Here is a 23143-nt window from a genome sequence, read left to right as displayed (position 1 = left end):
ATGCCTTCATAATTTGGTATGCACGTCCAATTTGACAATCAGTTGATCTATCTATCCTAGCCGATCCTACTTAAAAAAGACATTTTGGTGTTTTGATTTGACGAGAAAGCTATTCTCAAAAAATAGTTTAAAATTATTATAACTGAAAATTATTACTTCTGGTTTTTTACTTTAATTTTTTAAACCAATAATAAAAGATCTTTTTTCTCGCTAAAGAAACCCAAAAACCATGTTCAATAAAATAATTTTTTACTTATAAGAAATTTCATCTTCCCCACATTTATTTCATCTATTTCTGTGAAGAAATGTTGAGCAGTCGCAGTCTGCTAGTAAACACGAAATGTATACATATTTGTTCTTCTTGTAACCCAGTTAGTTTAGAAATGAAAATTCCAGAAATTCTCCACATTTGTTCTCACCATTCTTCCATTTCCTTTAATTTCTCCCAAAGTTGACGTTCAACCGAAAATTTTCATGCTATACAATCACACTAAATAAGATATTGCAAGAAAACATAGTACAAATGGAACAGGTTAGCGTATCGTCCCGAGATAATTTAATTGACTTAGGCCAGTGATTGGAAATTCTTCTCTAATAATTTCTTTCAGTCCATAAGCAGTAAACACAGCGCTAAAATATAATTTCCAAGATAATAGAAGGAAATAAAGAAAATCTTATGGATTTACAACTTATTATACTATAGAACCAACAAGATAACAGAAATTGTAGCTGGATTGAACATCATCCACCTTCTTTTCCTCGCAGGCATAGGAAGATTTATATCAAGTGATTTTTACATAAGGTTAAGAGCACTATTTAGCTTCCTAACCCCTTTGTAAGGCAATGGTATATATAGCAGAATCTTTTTTTGAGGGAAAGGAGACAAAAAGATAAGCACGAGAGGTGTATTCGATCCAATGAATTACGTACAATATAAACAATGGCCGATTCCCTGCAAGACAAAGGAAGAGAAGGAATTATGATTGGCATCACCACTTGTGGTTTCTTTAATCAATTTTTCTTTCTTCCAACGCAGATCTTATACAACACCTACAGGTTTGTTATCTCACACAGGCTGATATATATGATACATTACACAGCCAGTTTATGGGGCGCCAAACATGTTGGCAGTGTATACATATGCGGTATGCCGCTAATATCAAAACGAAATAACAAGAGATATGCCTCCTAACGTCGTAGAAGATATAAATATGAAAAAATTGTGGGGAAAAAACAATTGCAGTTTTGAAACAAGCTACAAGTATAGAGCTGTGATGTTTTCGCTCTTTTATCTACTTGAGTACGAAAACTAGTCATTAAATTATTTGTACATAATCAATTTTAGTCATTTCCACCTCTCATGGCCCAAATAGGTGTTCAGTCACAGTGATAAAAATTAAATACAGTTTTATTATTATTTTGTGAAGGAGGTTATTTATAGGTGAAATGGAAGCAAATGTTTTCCAGGGGGAAAAAAGGAATGAAATTTGGGGCCAGCCCGTAGACGAAATTATTGAGATAGTTGGATTGCCTACATAACTTCTGCCAAGTGCCCACTATAATAATTGCTCAGTGGTGAACCGGTTCACTAGCTCTATAACCCTTTTTTTTCATACCACGGTCAGAATCTACCGGCAGATTCTGAATAATATATTATTTTTCAGGAAAAAAAACCGTTAAATTCAACCCCCCAAAAAAAGTGCAGGAACGTTAATAAAATGAGAGTTTTCCGGTTTATCCGACAGATTCTAATAAATCCGCTGAATGAATGGGTGAAACATTATAGTTTGTTAATTGTTGGATTTTGCTATATTCTGAGAATCTGTGCCAAATTTTGTTATGCTTCAAAAACCCCAAAATGCTTCTATTGCAAGATATGAAATTATTTGATCTAGAAAATTTAATGTTTACCTTTTCTTTCAAGGGTTGTCACTTTGAAATGTCAGGTGAAAGCAAAAATCCTATCTACAATCCTCGTTCGGCAAATTGGACATTCAGAGCATGCAAGAGAGCAAGATTCACATACTGCAATAAAACATTAAACATGAAAATGTAAGTAAGCTGCTCTAATCATGAGCGTTAGGAGGGGCAGAAAATCCGAAGCGAACAAGTCCAATCAACCTCCCTTGTATGATTTCAATTTTATATGTAACATGTAAAACTGCCTCATCTGCCCTTTCATCAAACTTCAAGCATAAATTCAGAAGGATAAATCAGTAAGCTTACAGCAAAAATGATGGCAAGGAAGAAGCATTGCAGCGGCAGGTGTTTCGAAACAAATTCTACATACATGAGAATTTCCATCTCCATTTTCAGTGTACCTTAGTTGATTCTCCTTTATCTCCTGCATTCGGGCCTGAAAGAATTCCGGGAAACATAGTCAGGTTTCAAATAGATAATGGAGCAGGGAATCCATGTAACATAAAACCACATATTCAAAAAAGTAGGGAAATATTTACTTTCAGGCGAACCACAAGAGGCTCATCTTTGGTAGCAGCAGTTGAAGCTGACATTGAAACATCCCGAGCATTTCTATCTTCCAGAATTTGATCCCTCCACTCAAGATCGGCAGCTTTTGGTTCTCTAATTCGATCTGTATCCTCATCATGTTTATCTTCCAATAATTGATCTCTCCACTCAACATCAGCAGCTTTTGGTTCACTAATTCGATCTGTACTCTCATTCTGTGGATGAGTAATCTTAAGCTCTTGCTTCGTATTTCCCTCTTTTTTTAACTGAGCAACTAGAACCCACATATTTGCCAGATCATTTTCAAGGTAAGCCTCCCTCTTCTTTGCCTCTTCAATCTTGCTCATGTACTCATCTATCAAAATTTCTTTCTCGGACATGGCAGCCTCAAGAGCAGCCTCCCGTTGTTTCCTTGCTTGCAACTCCATTTTCAAATCATCCAGATCAAGATTCCAAGATTCAAAATCACCGGTAACAGTTGAAGAAACTTCACTTGTTCTGTCAGAAAGTCGACCACGGCGACTGGTCCTCTGGACATCAACATGCTTGCGGTTACCACCTCTGGAGTTGAACTCACGAGCAGCTTGTAAATCTTTTTCTAGTTTGGCGTTGTGTAATGACATCCTAGTAACTTCACCAGCTAAATTCTTTAGCTCAACTGCAGCAGCAGCTGCTAATTCTTTGGCATAAGATGCTTCCTCCGAAAGTTTCAGATTTTGCACTCGTAATCCACTATTCTCCTCTAGAATCAGTACATGTTCGAGTTTTAATTTCTCATTTTCAATTTCCTGCGCAGATCAAAAACAACGTCGACTTAAAATACCCAAAACAAACCCTTCTCATAAATTTAATTTTACATGGAAATTAATGATATCCATATAAAGGAATCAAATCATGCGTCCTTATATCATCAGGTTATATACCTACATATTTATATAGATGTATAATTAGGATTTAGTTTCAAAAAAAAGTTAAAAAAAGTTTTGGTCACTCGCATCTCGGGCAACCAAACAGTGGTCCGATCAATTTAAAAAGTACAATCATAGATTTACCAACTGAATTGGTCATGACAAACTAATAACAAAACCCAAGATGAACAACACAACAGCATCAGTATAATAACCAGAAGTTGAAAATTGTACCTGAGATTGCATTTTCTTTCTCAACTCATCAGGAAATTCATCAGACACACACTGTTCAGAAGATGATGGCACCTTGTCACTACTAACGGACGCTAGTTGCTGCTCCAGGTGGGCAATTGTCTCAAGCAGCTCCTTGATTTCAACACACTGAAATAACAAAAGAATCAACTGCCTTAAATAAAACGCGAACTAATCAAATGTAGATAGATAGCTGCTCACATATTGTACAAACATAAGTTAACATTATCCTTCAAAATATCTTCGAGGATTTAAATAACCTTGTTTTGCAGCTGTTCTTGTAGTATACGGTTGTCCGCAGACTTAAGCTGCATTATAAAATTACAGGGATTAACAAAATCAAATCCGTTTATGTGAATATGTAAATAGGAATAATAATAATTTCTAACAAAGATAAGATATACTTCTCCCTTTATCCTGTTTAGAATGTCTACATTTGTTATTCAAAATTTCACTTATTTAACCTCATAAATAATCACTCGGTGGGAGTTGGAGGTGGGAGCATTTAATTAGGTCAAAGGAAGTATGATATAGCAGATTCATGAAACAAGCCGCAAGCAATGAAAATAATGAAGAGGCGGAAAACCAGAGAGAAACCTCTAGCTCAAACCCCTTCTCGCCGCTCTGAGCCATCAATTTCATGATCGCCTGTTACAAAAAGGAATACCTTTTTCCCATAAGTTAATAATAAAATAGTAGCACGCGTTTCTTAGAAAGTAAATAAAATGACCTGCTGCATTTCAACCATAGATGCATTTGCAACTGAAGCTTCCCCACTCTCAACTATTCTCTGCTCTAAAACCTGCATCCGCTTTTGTTTTTCTTGGATTTCATGCTCCAGGTTCTGAATCTGTTCATCAAAATACAAAACATTGAAGTGACTTCAAATCACCACATGACCTTACCAAGAATTTATGTGGCTCATAATACATAACAATGAGAACTCAACAATCATATAAGCGCAGACTTACACCATTGTTTGATTTTCCAAACAGAACTACTTCTCATAGTAATCCACACAAACTCAAGTTTTTTTATAGAAAAGCACAGCTTGAGAGGTAGTTTAAATGTTATCTTTTTGTGTGTGTCCCCTACATTATCCCAATATTTAAGTACTTGAGATCAAACAAAACTTTAGTTGAGAAGATGAAAAGATGTAATGTAGCAGATTTATACGGAAAAGTATTATAACTTGTTTAATATATTAAAGACATGGGAGTAATAAAAACTACAAACTGATGTTTGACAATTGGATGAAGAATGCAGGATATTGGTCTCCGTAAAAATGCTATGCAGAAGCATAATGGATGAGAAAACAATCAGACATGTTCCTGTCAAAAGTCAACTCAAGTATAATATAATAGCAATGGGTAAAAATATAGAAAAGAGAGAGAGATTCATGAATCGCATCCACAAAGAGCAGGGAACATAATTAGACATTGGTGTCATAGAGAAAGAGGCTAATGTGCATAATAGATTTTACCATTTGATATTCGGGACAGGGAGGTCATAAATAAATATTAAAAAAAATTGAAAAAGCTAGAACATATGTCCTTGTGACCTAGGAATTACCACAAATTTTCAAAAAGGGGACGGTAGAGTACCTGAGTTTTTGACCCTTCTGGATCATTCACAGACTGCTCCAGCAGACGTTTTAGGGTACTGGAGCCAAATGCAATCTCCCCAGCAAGCATCTTAACTTGCTCCACTAGGAGATCAATTTGATCCAACATCATCACCCTATCCTGCAAGCAACACATAACATAAACAGCGATCGAGATCCATCTCAATAAAGAGTTGTTAAAGACCAGAAAACGAACTCGATTTAAAGACAACACTTAGATGTCAGAACCAAAAGTAATCGGTTTCAACAGAAAACAAAAGATCCTTAAAAAAAATAATGCAGATAAATAACATTAACAGCTTCAGTATGATAAAAGATCAGAGGACGAAGTATAAAGAAGACTAATTTGTGCTTGACAGCTAATTTAAGTGTAATGGTACACATTTATCCACACATATAGATGCCAAAGAAAACCATATATGAAGTTTGATGGAGAATGCATGAAAAAGATAATTATGAAAATCAAATACTACATCTGCTCTACAACTTTCTGGTGCAAATGAGAATGGTTCACATTTAAGTCTAACTAATATTTCGATAAAAATATAATTTTTTTGTGGAGAAGAAGTTGCAACATACTATAGGCAGCTTTGACACGCAGGAAGAACCACTGACAAGTTCACCCGCGAGAGTTGTTTTGGATATTGTACTGCCAGCTTGGGATATATCATCATTCCATTTGCTGGATGCTCTTCTATGTTTAGATTCATTAATGTCTGATGGTAAAGCTAAATCAGAGGATAAGGGACTCTTTTTATTCTCGCCATCAATCATTAAAGATCCATTCTGAATAACATCCAACTTCTGCTCGACAAAACAACAGTAAGACAGTGAACAAAAAAGGAAGTTGCTTTTTGTCTACTTGTGGTAACAGATACAACAAGTTTCGTACTTGAGTGCCACAGAGAATAAATGGCGTACAAAGATTTAACACAATCAATTCAGGAAGACCTAGAGACAATGAACAACAGTAGATAAATTAAAGCTCGTCCTTTCAAAATTATCCGTTAAAAATTCAGTTAGATAAGAATAGAATCAATCCGAACCCATTACTTTGAAGCACATTCAAGGTAATGAAACAATTATCTGGATTTGAACTTTGCAAAGATACGTCAAACCGTCAAAGTCCAGATTATATAAAAAGACTACATTTGACGCAAATGGGAGAATAAATAGCTAAACCTGCCATATAATATAGCTAGTTAGCAACTCACATCATCCTCGGAAGTAGAATGACTCCTCTGGTGAGAAGGCATGTCACTCGTATATCCTGGTATATTATTTTTTGAGGAAACAAGAATTAACTTGGTCAGCCTTTGAATCCTGCTCAATAGAGCAGCCTTGGCTTCTTCTTCCTCCTCCAATCTTGATTGCATTTTTACTTGCCCTTCTTCCAACTATATAATAAACAATGGTTGTGGTAATAAGCCCCTGTCTATCCAAATGGTATTTCAAATTTCAAGCAGATCTCAAAAACTATATTAGTTCTCTGTACCATGATCTCCAATTTCCCCGTCTTTATCAAGATACCAAAGGACACATACATACCCGCTGTCTTAAGGTCAAAACTTCTTCATGGTTGACAACTGCAACAACTCCCCTCTTTAGTTGATCTAGTTCTTCCTTGAGAGAAGAAATTTCTCGTTGATATTTCTTAATCAAAGATTTTTCATCAATTATCTGAGACATTGAAATAAACACAACCATTTGAGTCTACAACGAAACAAGAATCAAACTATGAACTCTACAGATTAAATAGATTGACACACCTTATTTTGTGCCGCATAGATTTCGACACGTTTTGCCCTGCTAGCAAATTTTAATGTATTGTGGGTTTCCTCCATATTACTTGATGCAGGAGTTACTGTACATATAAGCTGAAGAAACAAACACCATATATATCAGGGAATATCATTCAGATATATATATTTTCTAACAACGATATTCACTCATGGGATTGCGAACTACACCTAATGGACAGAAAGAAATTATAGGGAAGTGGGAACAAGAACAGAAAATGAATGTCAAATAACAAAAAAGTGTGCTGTAAAGGAAAACAAAATTTTTAGAAGTTTTAACCAGATGATCCTCGTATGCATTCAAACCATTTTATTTTTAATATATATTTTTGGTTTTCGAAAAATAAGCTTTTCATCCGAAAGTAGGTTTTTTCACGCTCACCGAAACATGTCCATGGCCACTTAGTGAAGATTGTAGAAGGCGGGTAAGCTTTGAATCCCGGTAAGGAACATGTGACGACTTCCCTTCACTTAGTTTTCCAATGACCTTCACATCACATACAATATCAGGAAAAAGAATCAAGAAAAAGAATTACTTAGGATGATACAAAATCCACAAAAGAAATTTCGTGCTCAGTCCAATGGTTAATAGAGTGTTGGTCTGACTGGATTTGTTTCAGCCTTTCAGATGATTGTACAAGCAAGGCCATAAACTTGAATAAAGAAAAAGACTAAGCATCAAATAAAGAAAAGGACGTGGGATGAATAAACAACAAAGTAAAGGAAGTAACCAAACAGAAATCTACTACGCACTGTTCCAAGAGTTAGAAGACTTTTATTAATGTATGATCCCTCCTTTCTCCTTAGCCCGGTTGTTTCAGATTTAGAGCTTTCTGAACCCGCCAAATCAATCAAGTTCTGAACACAGAAGCAGAAGACTGTGAATTTTATTGTGGTAATGTGCAAAAGTTTACAATTATCATTGATGATCGATTATAATTGCAAGTATTTCCCAATCAAAAGTATTCAGGTAAGCATACCAATTGTGAGAAAATTACTCCATCATATTCATCCCCATGTACACTACTCTCGATCATCTGTAACCAAAAGAAATGATTGACACTGAGGATGTAACACAGAATAAAGAATAAGAAATTAAAGTGTAGAGGTAATAACGACAGAAAATGAAAGAGGGGCAACAATGCCCTAGGCAACAGAACACGAGAGATAACATGTTATTGTTGGTAGATAAAGAAAGGGGCAGACAGATGATATAAACGCATTATGAAGAAAACTGCTTGGGGAAATGCCACAACTTCATAAATGATACAATAGACTAAAAACATAGTTCCTACTTCAGGTGTTGCCGATGGCCCGATGCAATATTAATGCTGACAACTCCTATCGGTTCAGCGAACTGTCCACCTTCATTACTTCAATTGAAAGAGGACTAGGAAGACACCACATCGTTTCCATTCATAAACAAGAACATGAGCACTTTACTATATGCAAATCTACCTTTAGCTTTCAAAGCATTTTCCAACAAAACATGTCAGTTCCAAACTATTCCTCTCATTTCATTAAGTATAATGCATGAATACGGTCATCAAATTAATTTACAAGACAATGGTATATATTGAAACAAACTTGTCATATCTCGTAGAGAGTTGAATTGTACCACCACCCCTTCACCTTATAAAATATTGACTTTGTCTTGTGCTCTTTTTTTCTATTTTTGTAGGATATTGATAACTTTGCTTTAAATGAGATATTATTGTGAAAATGAAAAAAAAATTATATAAATAAGGTATCGAGATAACACTGTTAGGAATAAGAATAACTATGAAAGGATGATGCGAAAAATAAAACTGCAGCATTGTTATAGGTGAGTATAGTGTAAATAACACTTCTCAAAGGAATACTGACTTTTTCACTGGGAGTAAGAGAAACAAAACAGGGTCGATTCACTTAAAAGGAGGTCGAGTGGGTCTCAACTAAAAAATGTACTAAATATACACGCGTACCAATGTAAAAATGGTATGACTACGGCTGCTGAATAAGTTAAAATTGTTTGATCCAACATGTCGATGCTCTGCCATTGAATTAGAAAGTTGAAGTTAAAGAAAGATTATTAACAAACTCGACGCATATATTAAGCACGCAAAAGTAAAAGGGAAAACTCAGACAATTAAATTAAAGCACAATAATTAAATGATTAAAACAACCCTATACCTAGGGCCTACATGCAAAAACAGAAAAGAAAATGGATGGCAGTTACCTTCTCCAGCAGCAATAAATGAAAGTGCATGTCCAGGGGATAGAACAACTTCTTCTTTTATCCCTTCGACATAAGTTCCCTGAGCACATGAATCAATGGAGAGTCAAATGAAAATAATGTGTAGAGCAATTAAGAGCAGACTAACAATGTCATTGACTATTAGAAAAATATAAATCCGACGAGTATGAGCTTAAAAACCTAACTGATCCGACGTATCAGCACGAGCTAGAAAGTTAAATATATCATAAAAGTAATTGCCTCGAATGTGTATAAGCAATGCTACTTAAACTCACATGATAAACCAGCTTGATTTTTTATGGAAGATTTATTATTAGATTCACCGGATATCATATTCTGAATATGAAGTTGGTGTATAGAAAGGCGGTTGAGTAAAACCAAATATGGAAATACCCAAAACATCATCCATCATCATTTGAAGAGGAATATCCCAAAATAGTTTCAATTAGCAAATACACAAAGGATGCATGTAATAGTAACATAAAAGCTGAAGAAATTTGGTATCTAAATACCTGTGCATCTTCTCTAACACGTAAATTTTGTCCAATTGGGTCCAACAAGTCATTGATCACCTGAAAACAGTGAGATGAGAAAAAGCATAGTTCGTCAGGCTTCAGATATACGATAATACTTCTATACTAGAGGATACTAAGTCGTAGATGCTATTCCAAGAGTTGTAAGGGGTATTTAACAAAGAAGGAAAGATAAACTGCAACAATATTAACCGATAGGGTCAGGGAAAAGGTGCTAATAATGATCTTCGTTGCATGAATTCATATAATAAGTCCGAATGCTAGAAATTTTGCGTTGGAAAGGGTACTGTTACATGTTCCAATACTAACCTCATTGTAGATCTCTAGATATGATACACGAAGTAAAAATTCACGACCTGGAGTCTGAAGGACAATTGATCAATCATCAATACATTATATAGATTGATGAACACAATATTACGCATACTGGTGCGTTAAGGTGCAACTAATATCATCGAAGTAGGAAAATAATAAAGATTCAACTGAACTTACATCCTGAATAATGCTGAAGACATCTTTTATGGCCAATGGTATGATTCCAGGAGAATTTTGATCTCCCTAATAAGACAAGTGTTGCAGAACCATAAACTCAATGACCATCATTGTGGTATATGAAAGTTACAGTCTCAATAGAGAGCGCCAAGGGAACAAGCAAATGAAAAAAAAAACGAATTTCAGTATTTGTCATCGTCGTAAAAATATGAAAGTATATGAACATCTCATCTGCACGGCCACAGTGAAATTTTTTGTTTTGGGAGTTTGATGTCCCAGAGACAACCATAATCACACTATACTAATCCATAAGTTCATAGTATTCACCAATGTTATCCAGTATCCGTTGTGTAACCACCAAACTTGAACTCCAGCCATGCATAAATCCATTCGATCACAAGTCATATGCTAAGTGTCTATAAGTGGGGTATGGTTTCATGATGCCATTCCGTATGAGAAAAAGGAACCATCATCACCAATAGGAAATGTATATTAATTAACAGTATGATGACAAAGGGAAGTGAATTAGTGAATTCAAATTCAAGTTTCCTTCCAACTGCCGTTTCTGTGAGTAGTTTGTGATTAAATTGGTCCTGAAGTTCTCCAAACTGTGTTGCAACAGAAACTGAATGAGTATACGTCACAATGGAGGATGTGGCTTACATGCATAGTGTGTGTCTTTCCACTACTTGTAACACCATAAGCAAATACTGTTCCTGCATGACAGCAAATCGATGTTAGTTTGCAGAAACTCATGACTTGCGATGTCATCCACCTAAGCTGTAAAGGTCAACAACGTGAAACTCTAGAATTACATCTAATCTATCACTAAATGTCACCAGCATGCGCCTATTGTGGATAAGATCACTTTCACTTGACAACATGGTTATACATTTATTCATTGTAGACCGTAAGTACAACAGAAACAGTTCATATCACAAATATATGATGTAAAAGTAAAAATAGCCAGTTTAGCATACCATTTACACCCTCCATTGCAGCCTTAACAACAGGTCGAGCAGCTATTTCATACACTTCTTGGGTGCTTGCGCCGGATCCAAATACCCTATCTGTTATAGCAAATCAAACAAATGATACGTCACATTCGCCAGCCAAGTAAATAAGACGCCAAAATCCTAATGCTAAAACTCTTGATACATGATTCTAGCAGCATGGTACACCATTGGTTAGTGTATATTTATTTCAACTCCCCACAAAGTATTCATAGTTAAATTGCCAAAATCTAAATTGACCTCATGGAAGAAGATTGAACGCTAGTTGAAAGTATAGATATTCCTCGATTAAAACAGAAACAAGCATGAAAGAGGCAAAGAGGTCAACCAAATCCATAGGCAGTCGTAGGATTATATTCATTCCGCACAATTTTGTCCCCGTCGGCATACCACGCTATCTCATCACCTCGTTGGTATTCTCTATCACTGCCATCATAGAATGCAAGAAATCTGAATTAATCCCGCCATTTTTCCCAAAGACCATCCGCAGCTTCCTCCATTTTGCGAAATTCGAAATCTAATAAATCCAGTGAGATCTACAATTTTCCAAACTCACCTCAAAGGTCGAAATCGTATAGTAACTAATATGCTATCCCCTGATCTCGATGTCGTCTCGAGCGGCTCCCCAATCAGCTGCTCGTCCATTGCAGGAAAACCAACAGGGGATCGATTACTGTACCTTCCGTTTCCGCCAGGCGTCATTGATCTGGAACCAAACGCGCCGCCGCCTCCGTTACCCGAGCCGCCATAAAATGACGTAGCGGAGGAAGAGCAAGACCGCGGCATAAAGCGACCGTTCACAAACGAAGATGAAGACGAAGTCGAAGAGTACGAGCTCGAAGGCTTCACAAGATGGAACGGTGAGCTGCTCCTCCCCCTGGAAGACGAAGCCGCCATTTCTGGACTTCAGTGCTGCAATTTTATGCTCCAATCAATTCACTTTCAAGCAAAATTCGTTGCGTGTGTATCGGTGAAGCGTGAGTAGTGTCAGAGATCACATGGTGTGAATAACATTGCTCGATTTTCAATTGATTGCCTTTTCCAGCAGAATTATAGTAACAAAGAAGCTTCTCAGTGGAGAAGCGATCATAGATACATACGGTCGAGTTTGTATGTACTCACACACACACATACATACGTGTACATGTGTGTGCGAGAAAATGGCGGTTTCTTCTCCGAGACAACGAAGAGCAGCAGAATGGAGTGTGTGAGAGAGAGAAAGAGCTTAACGAGAGTAGAAGACCGAGAAGACATGTACTGGCTAGATTTTTCGATTTTTGTTTATTCATATAATATATAATAGATTTTATTTAAAATGGTAGCTGCTTGTTTAATTAATTATATTATATTAATTGAAGAAAATACAATAGTTGGTGACAGGCCTTATTTTAAATTATTTTTTAAAAAAATGAGTTGTGAGTCTCGTGACTTATGTTTCAAAGTTGTTTTTGTTTTTACTGTTCTTGAAGTTGATGTGATAACTTATTATTTAAAATGTTTTGAATTTAATTTCTACGTTTGTATTAGACTCTTCGTATTGTATATTTAACAAAAGAATAAGTATATTGTGAGACAGTTTTACAAATTTTTATCTGTGACACGTGTCAATCCTACCGATATTCACAATAAAAAGTAATACTCTTAGAATAAAAAGTAATACATTTTTATGGATGACCCAAATAAGAGAGCTGAATCGTCTCACACAAGTTTTTACCTTAATTTTATAATCATTTGAAAATTCATCGAGATAAAGAGTGGAATTAACCATATTGAGATGTTGGAAGATGGGGGAAGTTTTCTTTAACTAACCCAAACCTAAAAGGATGATGACATTGAATAGAATCGAAAAGGAAACACGAATTTAAATTTAAAGTTGCGTTTGTGGGGACGACCTCACCTGCTTCATGCAAAGCTGTCTTATTTATGTTAGGTCGAAATTGTTCATTTAAATGTGGGAAATAAAGTTTATTTTTCAGGGTTTTAATCGATTTTCATATTACTATTTTTATTTATATTATATTTTCTTCCAAAAATATAATGCGAAATTCAACTAAACATGTACTTTTTAGGCCTCAATTTTTAGGACAACTCAAGTGGTTTCATATTATGTGAAAGTCTAAAGTATGATTTTTAGTCCTTTAAATTTTATTTTTTGGAATATTTGTTCTTGTGTAAAATTTGGTTGTTGCTTAAACGAATACACTTTAATTCACATGCATCGTTTAACTTCTTGCCGACACGATTTCAACCAACCAAAAAATGATGATTACATGGCCCAAATAAAGTTTCAGAACTAAAAGCCTGAATAAAGCCCAAGGTTGATCTAAAGGCCCAATTAGCCAGCATATCAAGCATCAACCAACTCCGTTACGGCTACAAAAATAAAGTCGCTCATCGGAAAATGCGCTTTTAGCTGAAAACCCAGGAGAGAAACTATAAAAGGCCGCCAAAATCTTGCTTGATCAGTTCATGGTCCATCATGTTCGTTGCTTATCCATCTGGCCAAATCTCAGAAATTCAGTGATTTTGCTCTCCATCAAATATAATTTTTATTTAAATTGAATGTTGAGTGGTAGAGTGAGTGTCTTCGATTTTACTTTATTTTAATAAACGGAGCACAAAATTAATCGTTGAAACTTCTAGCTAAATCTTCTTCTGTCTTAGTTAACAGTTGGTTGTTTGTGTACCGTCTAATTCAAAACCCACTTTGAATATTGCTGGTGTATGATTTAAGTAAATTTGGGAACGATGGACCAGCTGCTCTATGTTGTTCAGTTTCCATTGAATTTGGAAAAGAACAAGGGATCAAAGGAGACATAAGACTATTTGTAAACAGTAATGTATTTTCAATCCACGTGACAGGGAGTAATTATACAAGAACCTTAACTTAAAAAATGTCGGGATTTAACGAATTTAAGAAGTTAGAATCAAGAACTGCTACTGTTAGAGCTACTAAGGACATGATGGACGCTGATGTTAAAAACGAGGGAAAACTTTATCTTGGAATGGACTTTGGGACGTCTGGTGCTCGGTATGCTCCGATTGACAAGGATGGAAACATACAAGCCGAAGGCAAGAGGGATTATCCTTTGTATATGGTAATTCTTGGGCCATTACTGCACTAATTCAAGCTTCAGATTGTGACTGCTATTCCTGGTGGAATTTCTGTTGCAATCTTTAGTCTGATTCTTTTTTAAGATGCATGCATAAGCTTGTAAATCTGTTCTTAGAAATAGTGAAGAAGTCGTAGATTGGTTGAAATCTTGGAGAACTACTCGTTTTGCCCTCTTGGAAGATATCCCACTAACTGGGTGAACCCTTGTGTAAACCATTCCTCTACAACGAGAGTTATCCAGAGGCTTTGCCATTGGTGAAGGCGATCACTCCTGTTAACAACGCGGTATGTTTTGGTTCTTCGACATTGTGCAAACTTTTGTATTGGTGGAATCCTTTTATGTCAGCAAAACGATCAGCTATGTTGTTACATCGAGCAGACTGGTTGTTGTTGCTTCTTCATGGAGGCTCGGAGTTTCTGATTACAACAATGCTTTGAAGGTCGGATTTTTCCCAGTAAATCGCACAGCCATTTAAATTTTAACCTATTCCACAGACCATTAAGAATAGAAATCTGCAAATGACTGTTTAAGTATTTTGACAGGTGGGTTATTATCCAGAAACAGAGTCATATCCCCCTTGGCTTCTCGCTCAGCCATATTCTTGTGTTTTGCCTACCGTTCAGTCTCCTGGATACACCATTCGTTTCATGAAAGATATCATCAGAACACATTTTGGTATGTTTTAGATCGAACAATATGTTGCCGTAAGTTGAAAACCTTGCGACATGGTATTCATAGGATATTGTCCAATAATTTTCCCTTTGGATATATCCTTGGAAGTTCCCCCTCCTTTTGGACCAAAAATTAACGTAGAAACAATTAATTTGTCTGTAGGTTTTCCAAAGGATTGTGTTGTTTGCACTGGAGCTACAGGTAGTATTGCAGCAAGCTGTGAGAATCTTGCTACCTCGTTTTCCTCGGAATTTGCTGCATGGGAGCTTTTTTTTTTTTTCATTTATCAGGGGCGATTTGTTGCTGCAGTCTTTCCTATGTTTAGTCTCTCGCTATCCTTGTTTTAATTCTTTGAACATAAGAATGTTTTATACTTATGAGTCGCCTATCTGATATAAGCTTTCTACAACCATTTATGGAAATTATCGCTTCTACATGATCAGTTCACATCTTTGGGTTCAACACTTGCCATAAAATTATTGAGCACCCCCAAGAGTGGAAGATGCACGTTTTGGGGTGTACAGTCATCGCCTCAATGATAAATGGCTTGTTAGAGATGTAAACTTCAAGACTTCTTGTTCAACACTTTGTGAGAGTGCAGGATACAAGATGGTCCCATTTGAGCTAGACATTTCTCCAACAGTCAACAGATCAGTACGGCAAAGCCTTGGTGCTGCAGTGAGAGATCATGGCCACCAAACAACAGATCAGTTGATCTTAATGCCTATAGTAATGGCAATAATAATTTCCAGACAATCTACTATGAAAGCATCGAAAGAACCTGCTTTGCTGTCAAGGGTTTGGCCACAATGTCATTCAGCAGCACATATTCAATATTCATGTTCTTCTTCTTTCCGAAAGATTTGAGAGGGCAGTACCAAAGAGAGAAAATTTGATTTTCATTTCTTCAATGGTTGCAGATGACAACATGTCGAACTCCGTAATCCCTTCCGTAGGCAGATCGGAGGTTTCAAGAAAAATCTGTTGAGTGATGGAGATGATTTGTTCGCCGGTTGTGCAAACTACTTCCTCATTTTCGATCTTGACATAAGAAAAGAATTGTGACAATCCTTCTTCAAAAATGTTGCTTGCACATCCCAGTCTTGAACATGTTCACCATGTCGTCATCTAGTAGTAGATAAAGTGCATCCAAATCAACTTGAAGGACATTGTAAGTGATGAAGATGTTTTGAGAGTTGGTAAAAGGATTTGAGAACAAAGAATGCTGTATGTCCAGGAGACATAAAAACAAGTTTACAGATGGCTTGTTAGCTCAAATGGGACAATCTTCTTGTCTGTTTGATTTACAAAAATCTTGAAGTTTTACTTTCTTCCGATGCACGTTTTGGGATGTGTAGTCATCGCCTTGTAGATATAATTTATTTTTGCATGAATATCAAATCTGTATTCATTGTTACAAACGTATTTATATCAATACATATATATTCACATCATCCATAAATTTATCAAAATATCATTTTATTTTATTGTTGTTTATTTTTTACGACACAACTTAAACTTCTTTTCCATATAAAATTTTCTCTTGTTTAGTTGAAATTTAATAGTAAAGGTTTCGTTTGGACAATTATTTATAAATCGTTTTCATAGAAGTGTTTTTTATTAAAAAAAATTCTAAAGTTTTTATAGTAAAAAGATAATAGATTTTGATTTCTATTATTTCTTTTATTTATAAAAACATTAAAAAACGTCTCTCAATTGTTTTTTAAAAATTATATTTGAAGAACACTTTTTTTTTTAAATTATATTTTAAATATGTTTAACAAAAAATTTATTCAAACATATATTTTAATTTTTTCACTTATAAAATACTAAATAAATATCTTTTAAATATATGTGCATTGGAATTTAAATTTTTTTAGTCAAGACAATATATAAATATGACTTTTTTTTATTTATCAAATTTCAGTCATACTAAAATATAAAGGCAAGAACCAAATAATTTATATAATTTAGGCCCTAGAAAATTTATTTTTTAAAAAATAAAAATATAATTCTGTTTAACCAATTTTTGAAACTCTTTTTGAAATCCAAAACAGAATCTAAACTGACTTAACCGATATTTTTTTAAAAAAAACGAGATTTCTAATTTCTGAATTAATTCAATTCTATCGATTTCTTAGGTTACACCAAAATTTTGTGCACCGCTACCCTACTTTTCTTGTTGCTTTGATTTACACAAAATTATATTTTCAAGGAAGAGCAAAATTTTTCCTGTCCAAATTGAAATAATTTTAACTTTATTTTCTTCATTCTTTTATGTGTGTGTGTATATGATATCGTTTAAACATTTAGATAAAAAAAAATTGTGCTTGCCACACACATCGAATTAAAAAATTTAATGTAATGGGACATTTATGATAAAATTGTTAATTTATAATATCGAATATGTTACTAACAAGTAAATCTTTATTAAATAATGAGTGAGTCTCATAAGTCATATGAGACCGTCTCACGGATCATAATCTGTGAGACGGGTCAACCCTACCCATTTTCACAATAAAAAATAGTACTTTTAGCATAAAAAGTAATACTTTTTCATGGATGATCCAAATAAGAGATTCGTCTCACAAATATGATCCGTGAGATCGTCTCACACAAATTTTTGCCTTAAATAATATAGGCAAATAGATGGCATTAGTAAATAATATAGGCAAATAGATGGCATTAGTAAATAATAACTTGGAGTACTACATCGCGGATATTAAATTTGACATAAAAGATTAGTCCCTATGTACAAGGATTCTTTCTTTTTTTTCTTCCCCGTGTTGTTTCGTCTCTCTTGTTTAATATATATATATAACCATAACCTGAATCAGAAAGGATTTGAACCTGGAAACAAATTCGTTGTCCGGTGTTGCGAATTCGTCGACTGAAGCTTCATTTAATGCCCCCTTAATTCACTCTAATATCTCCCTCGTTTTTCAACTTTCCAGCCATAAATATTACCATCTCTCTATTATCATGGTTCCTTCATCCACAACCGGTTCTTCCAAAACCCTTAACGCTCTTGCACCTGAATACTACCCTAAAGCCCCAGTCGTCGGCACCGACCCGCATGCGCAACCGCAGTTCTTCCTTTCGCCCTTTCTACCTGCGTCGTGTTCCTTCGCGTCCCACCAATTTTTCCTGCCACCGTCTTCACTTGCCCCCCCGTCGATTTTCTGCCATGCTCCGGAGTTCTATCTGCCCACTGCACCACACCCACAACAGCCCTTCCGTGATATCAAAACTTACTATTATATGGCACCCGAAAACCCTAATAGTGGACATTCGTTGCCACCGCTGCCACAAGCGGTGGTGACGAGTCAATCTGTGACGACTGATTCTTCTTCCAATGTCCAGCCTGAGGGGGTGAATTCCAGAACGGTCGGTGACCGGCAAACTTTCCCCTTGGTTAGACAAACTCGAATAACGCCTAGTGGAGGTTTCCGTGGGTTTCGGCCATGCGTGAGGAGGGGTAATTTAGGCAGGTCAAGTTCTTGGAGGAGAATCGAGGGAAGGCCTGAAAGCAGCAGACATGTTAGCAGATGTGTGCCAAACGAGGTTAACCGGCACCTGGTGTTGTCTCTTAAACAAGACGAGGAGAATACGACTGTCATGTTAAAGAATATACCCTATGATTGCCCGTATTCACTCCCAACTTTTATACATATTTGTCGGGCTATTCTGATGTTTTTTCTCTAATCTACCGCGCGTGTTCTTTATTGGATTTCTTCCCATGTTTAGCAACTTTATATTATCCTTCTTTTTGCAGGCGTGAGTACCTTTTAGAGTTGTTGGATAGATTTTGCGCAAAGTGCAGAAACAAGAGTGCTTCAGACCCCGAGGAACAAATCGATGCATCATACGATTTCTTGTATTTGCCAATTGATTTTAGGTTAGTTGAAGTCGATTAATATTCCAAATCTAGATTAATTTTGTCAAGAAAGCAAATCATGTTAAAGTTTTTCTGTGAGTTTCATAAATTATCTTACATTATTAATTAATGTGCAGAACTAGGAATGGAAGAGGCTTTGCTTTCATCAATTTCACCAATGCTGCGGCTGCTTGGAAGTTCTTCGATACCTTTGATTCGATGGAGTGGAATCCTCTAAAATGGAACAGATGGCCCAAAAAAATGGAGATTGCCAGTGCAAAAATCCAGGTCTAAATGTGTTACATGCATGAATGCTTTTATATTCATATGAATCAATTAACATGATACATCTACGGTGTACTATATCATATTTATTCTTGCTTGGATTGTTCTGAAATATGGTTCTCTGGTAAATAGGGCAAACGAGCTTTGATAACCCACTTCTCGAGCTCAACGTTCGAGTGCGAAACCGATGATTTTCTACCCGTGTACTTCAGCCCACCTAGAGATGGATCGGGCCATCACGTTGAAACGACGAGTGTCGGGAGACGTATAGGTATAGCATAGCCATCCCACATTGGGAACCCCGCGATGGTAATCATGAGGCCTAAAGCCACAACTTGTGGACTCCGTTTTCAGACTTTGAATGATTGGATTTTCTGCAGTGAAACCGATGCGACCCGTCACTCCTTTCGTAGATTAGATTTGGCTTCTTTGGAAAACACAGCGTCAATCATGAGGAAGCGGGTGGGTCTGGGCACCTGCAAATGATGACACCATGCAGAATGAGAGAAAGAGGAGGCTGGAGCAGGTGCTGGGGTCCACCCCCTTTATCGTAGGTTAGGGTTTCTATAGAAGATATGGAGTTGTTGACTTGTTTTAGCTCGTAGTAATATCATACTGTATTGATGGAGATCTTAATTTCTTTCTTTTTTAATACTTTTGTTCTATTTAATTAATCTGCATATATGGTTATTTTTGCTTCGGCTTGCATGCGCGCGCTTTTAGTCATCGACGTATATATCATGGCTGAAAGCTCGAATCCGATCGTAAATATTTAATCCACTGGATAATTTTTTTTTTGTTGCTTAGCACGTTTGTCTTATTTTTTTTAAAAAAAATCGTCATATTATTTTGGAAAAATATTTAATCATCGGTGAAGGTCAATTGAAAGGTTATTATTTTGAATATTTTTCCAAATTTAGTTCATTTTTTGGTGGTCTTAGGTGCGTCCGAAATGTCTGGCATCACATTGGCATGGTTTGTTTTCACGTCAGAAATCAACATGAAATAACTAAAATTGAACATTAAATATAAATTAAAAGAGTTAAAGGCTAAGAATTGCACATCTTATAGATCAAAATTATAATTATACCGTCAGCAACAGCCTTCATATATTCGATTTGGATTGTGTTTACGGCTTCTTATTGTATGTCTGCGCGCGCATTCATTGTATTAAACATTTAGCACATTTATTGTATTAAATAAACATCTTAAGTTGTTTTCAACTATAAAATAAATTTTGGTGTAATTTTTTATATTAAAATAATGTGATTTCTATATCAAATATAGCATTTATTTTCAATTTATTTAATTCAAATTTTACATTTTTTAATTTTATGTAAAATTAATTGAAATTAAAATAATGTGATTTAATTTTTTTTAGATTATACATTTAAAAAATAATGTTTAGTGAATATAGTATATTTTGTTATTTTTTACGACTTGTTTAATTATTTAGATTTTGTATTCAAAAGTTTTATAAAAAAATATCTAAAAAATATATATTTTAATTGCCAATTCAAATAATTGTTTAAGCCGAAATAAACGAACTGTTTTAATAAAAACCAAATCGAGTCGAAGTAAACCGGATTGGATATAAGATTATATATTTTTAAAAACAAAATAAATTTATGTTAAATCGAACCCGATTGAACGATGAATGTGCCTACAAACTTGGTCAAAAAGATGATTGAATTATCAATACGCGTGTATGCAACATACTTCTTTTTTATTTTGATATAAGAAAAAAATTTGTGTGAGACAGTCTCACAGATCGTATTTTGTGATACGGATATCTTATTTGGATAATCAATGAAAAAAATATTATTTTTTATGCTAAGAGTATTACTTTTTATTGTAAATATCGATATGTTGACTAATCTCACAGATAAATATTAGTGAGATCGTCTCACAATATAGCTACTCTTGATATAAATAATTATTTTTGTAAAAAATATTATTTAAAAATATGAACTAAAATTTAGATTGGTAATATTGGTAGAGGGGATATTTGTACATTTTTATTGACTCAGGCGATATATTTTTATTGTTATATTATATATAAATAAATGATACGTCAAGAGACCAGATTTCAGCTCCACGATCGACTTTTCTTCACTATATAAATTAGAAATAAAATTACATCTTATTTAATAATATAATATATATTTATATTATAATTATATATATTTTTTGTAAAAGCGACACATCTAGAGACTCTTATTTTACTCTTTTTTATTAAATAATTTAAAGTTTAATTTGAAAAATACATAGGTTCAGCGGCGGGTACCACAAGAATTAATTGTGGTATGCTGCAGGTGTTTAGGTCTAATCATTATTATTAGCTTCTTCAGTTGAAATGATTTCGGGACCCGCAGTTACCCCTAAAGATCCCCATTACAGTTTCTTTGATTGCCATACCAAACTCACCGAGTAGTGTCTTGTTATAGCCGACATATAGCTTGATTTCTTCGATCCGTACGAGTGAAATATTGGGTGTAGAATTCATTATTTTTATATAAAATTATGGATAAACAATATATCACTTCAAAATAAAAAATATAAAATCTATTAAAAATAAAAATTTTCTCAGTATAACATAAATTCAGCCTATCGATATTTTCTTCTTTTTAATCTCATATTTATCGTCGTCTTAAAATATAATATTGGGGTGGGTAATAGTGTGATAGAGTTTTCTTATTTTTATGCTCAAAAATATTATTTTTCACAATAAATATGAATTGGACGAATAAGTTCGATTCATCTCACTGATAATATCCACGAGACCTACTCTTAAAAATTATCATGCATGTTTTAGTTGCGATTCGAAACACTACTTCATTATTTAATTTGATTTCATGAGAAAATATTTCTGAAGAGGATTTTTATCCAAATTAATGAATGGATGAATTATAATTGTTCACTTATAAAAACGTGGAAATTATTTTTTTCCAAATTAAAATATTTAAATAATAAAATTAAGGCAATGTGAAAAAAAAAATCTGATTTACTTAAAATTATAGTTGATATCGTTAATTATACAACTCAACTTTTTAATAATTGTACTTAATTATTTTAATAAATAAGAATCAGACACACGGACTTGTGAATCTACAAATCTTGGTAAACTTTGTTCATGTTGCGATGAGGGAAAGGTAGGGCTATCTTTGGAAGATAGAAAAAGAGGACGAGATTTACTTGGTTATGTAGTTTGTACATTATTGTGTTAGTTCAAGAGTATAATTGTAATGTCCGAAAATTTAATTCTAGTAACACGTATCATTAACCGAGCAACTAGGATATATATATATACATATATATGTTGGTTCAGTGGAAAAGGGAAGAAAGAAGAATCGAGAAAAGTCCCTATTTAGGTGTTGAAAATCCTTACGCCTTTTCTGAGAAATCTGTCCGTCTGAATTGTAATCCGACTTCGGTACTGTGTTCCTATCAACGTAGGCTACAACTGGACGTAAGTTTTACTACGTCTTGACATGTTTTGGAAGTATGATATTGTCAGAATTGAATGGAACTCAAATATGTTGTTCTTGACATATTAGACATCATAGAATCGAAGTCAGATTGAAAACGGACTGATTATGGAATTGTTATAAATTTTTAGGGTATATTGATTTATACCAGACAGATATGAATTGTGATTGGATTACGGATTGTATTGGATATGGGTTATGGATTGTAACTGTGATATGAGGATATTGTATTGACGGGGATATTGAAATTGTAACATTATGCCGTTGATTTTGAATTAAATCCAGATTGATCAGATTGTTATTGATTTGAAAGGTATATTGACATGAGATTATTGATATTGTCATTGCCAGACAGACTGTGAATTCAGGACTTCGACTG

General features: G+C 34.7%; 1 protein-coding gene and 1 pseudogene across 2 annotated transcripts; one reads left to right on the top strand and one right to left on the bottom strand.

Annotated features, from left to right (window-relative positions):
- Positions 1 to 678: 678 nt before the first annotated feature.
- Positions 679 to 12573, bottom strand: LOC140823776 (kinesin-like protein KIN-7D, mitochondrial). Of its 2 annotated transcripts, XM_073185283.1 has the most exons (25): positions 11883 to 12573; positions 11655 to 11752; positions 11294 to 11383; positions 10977 to 11029; positions 10314 to 10379; positions 10131 to 10184; positions 9801 to 9860; positions 9271 to 9349; positions 9017 to 9084; positions 8033 to 8089; positions 7806 to 7910; positions 7435 to 7539; positions 7023 to 7130; positions 6802 to 6933; positions 6468 to 6650; positions 5833 to 6057; positions 5234 to 5374; positions 4360 to 4479; positions 4227 to 4277; positions 3890 to 3937; positions 3612 to 3758; positions 2460 to 3257; positions 2227 to 2356; positions 1912 to 2025; positions 679 to 952 (listed from the first exon to the last, which is right to left on the bottom strand). In XM_073185283.1, the coding sequence occupies exons 1-24, from the start codon at positions 12221 to 12223 to the stop codon at positions 1943 to 1945; spliced, it is 3342 nt and encodes a 1113-aa protein (XP_073041384.1). In that variant the 5' UTR covers positions 12224 to 12573; the 3' UTR covers positions 679 to 952; positions 1912 to 1942. The 2 variants fall into 2 exon arrangements, with proteins under 2 accessions (XP_073041384.1, XP_073041385.1); XM_073185284.1 differs by lacking the exon at positions 5833 to 6057.
- Positions 12574 to 14127: 1554 nt separating this feature from the next.
- LOC140824390 (D-ribulose kinase-like) lies at positions 14128 to 15981 on the top strand (annotated as a pseudogene).
- Positions 15982 to 23143: the final 7162 nt, after the last annotated feature.

Source organism: Primulina eburnea, chromosome 2 (assembly GCF_022965805.1).
Source record: "Primulina eburnea isolate SZY01 chromosome 2, ASM2296580v1, whole genome shotgun sequence".
Classification (NCBI taxonomy): domain Eukaryota; kingdom Viridiplantae; phylum Streptophyta; class Magnoliopsida; order Lamiales; family Gesneriaceae; genus Primulina; species Primulina eburnea.
The sequence above is the reverse complement of the archived record's forward strand: the minus strand, read 5'-3'. Positions and strand labels throughout refer to the sequence as shown.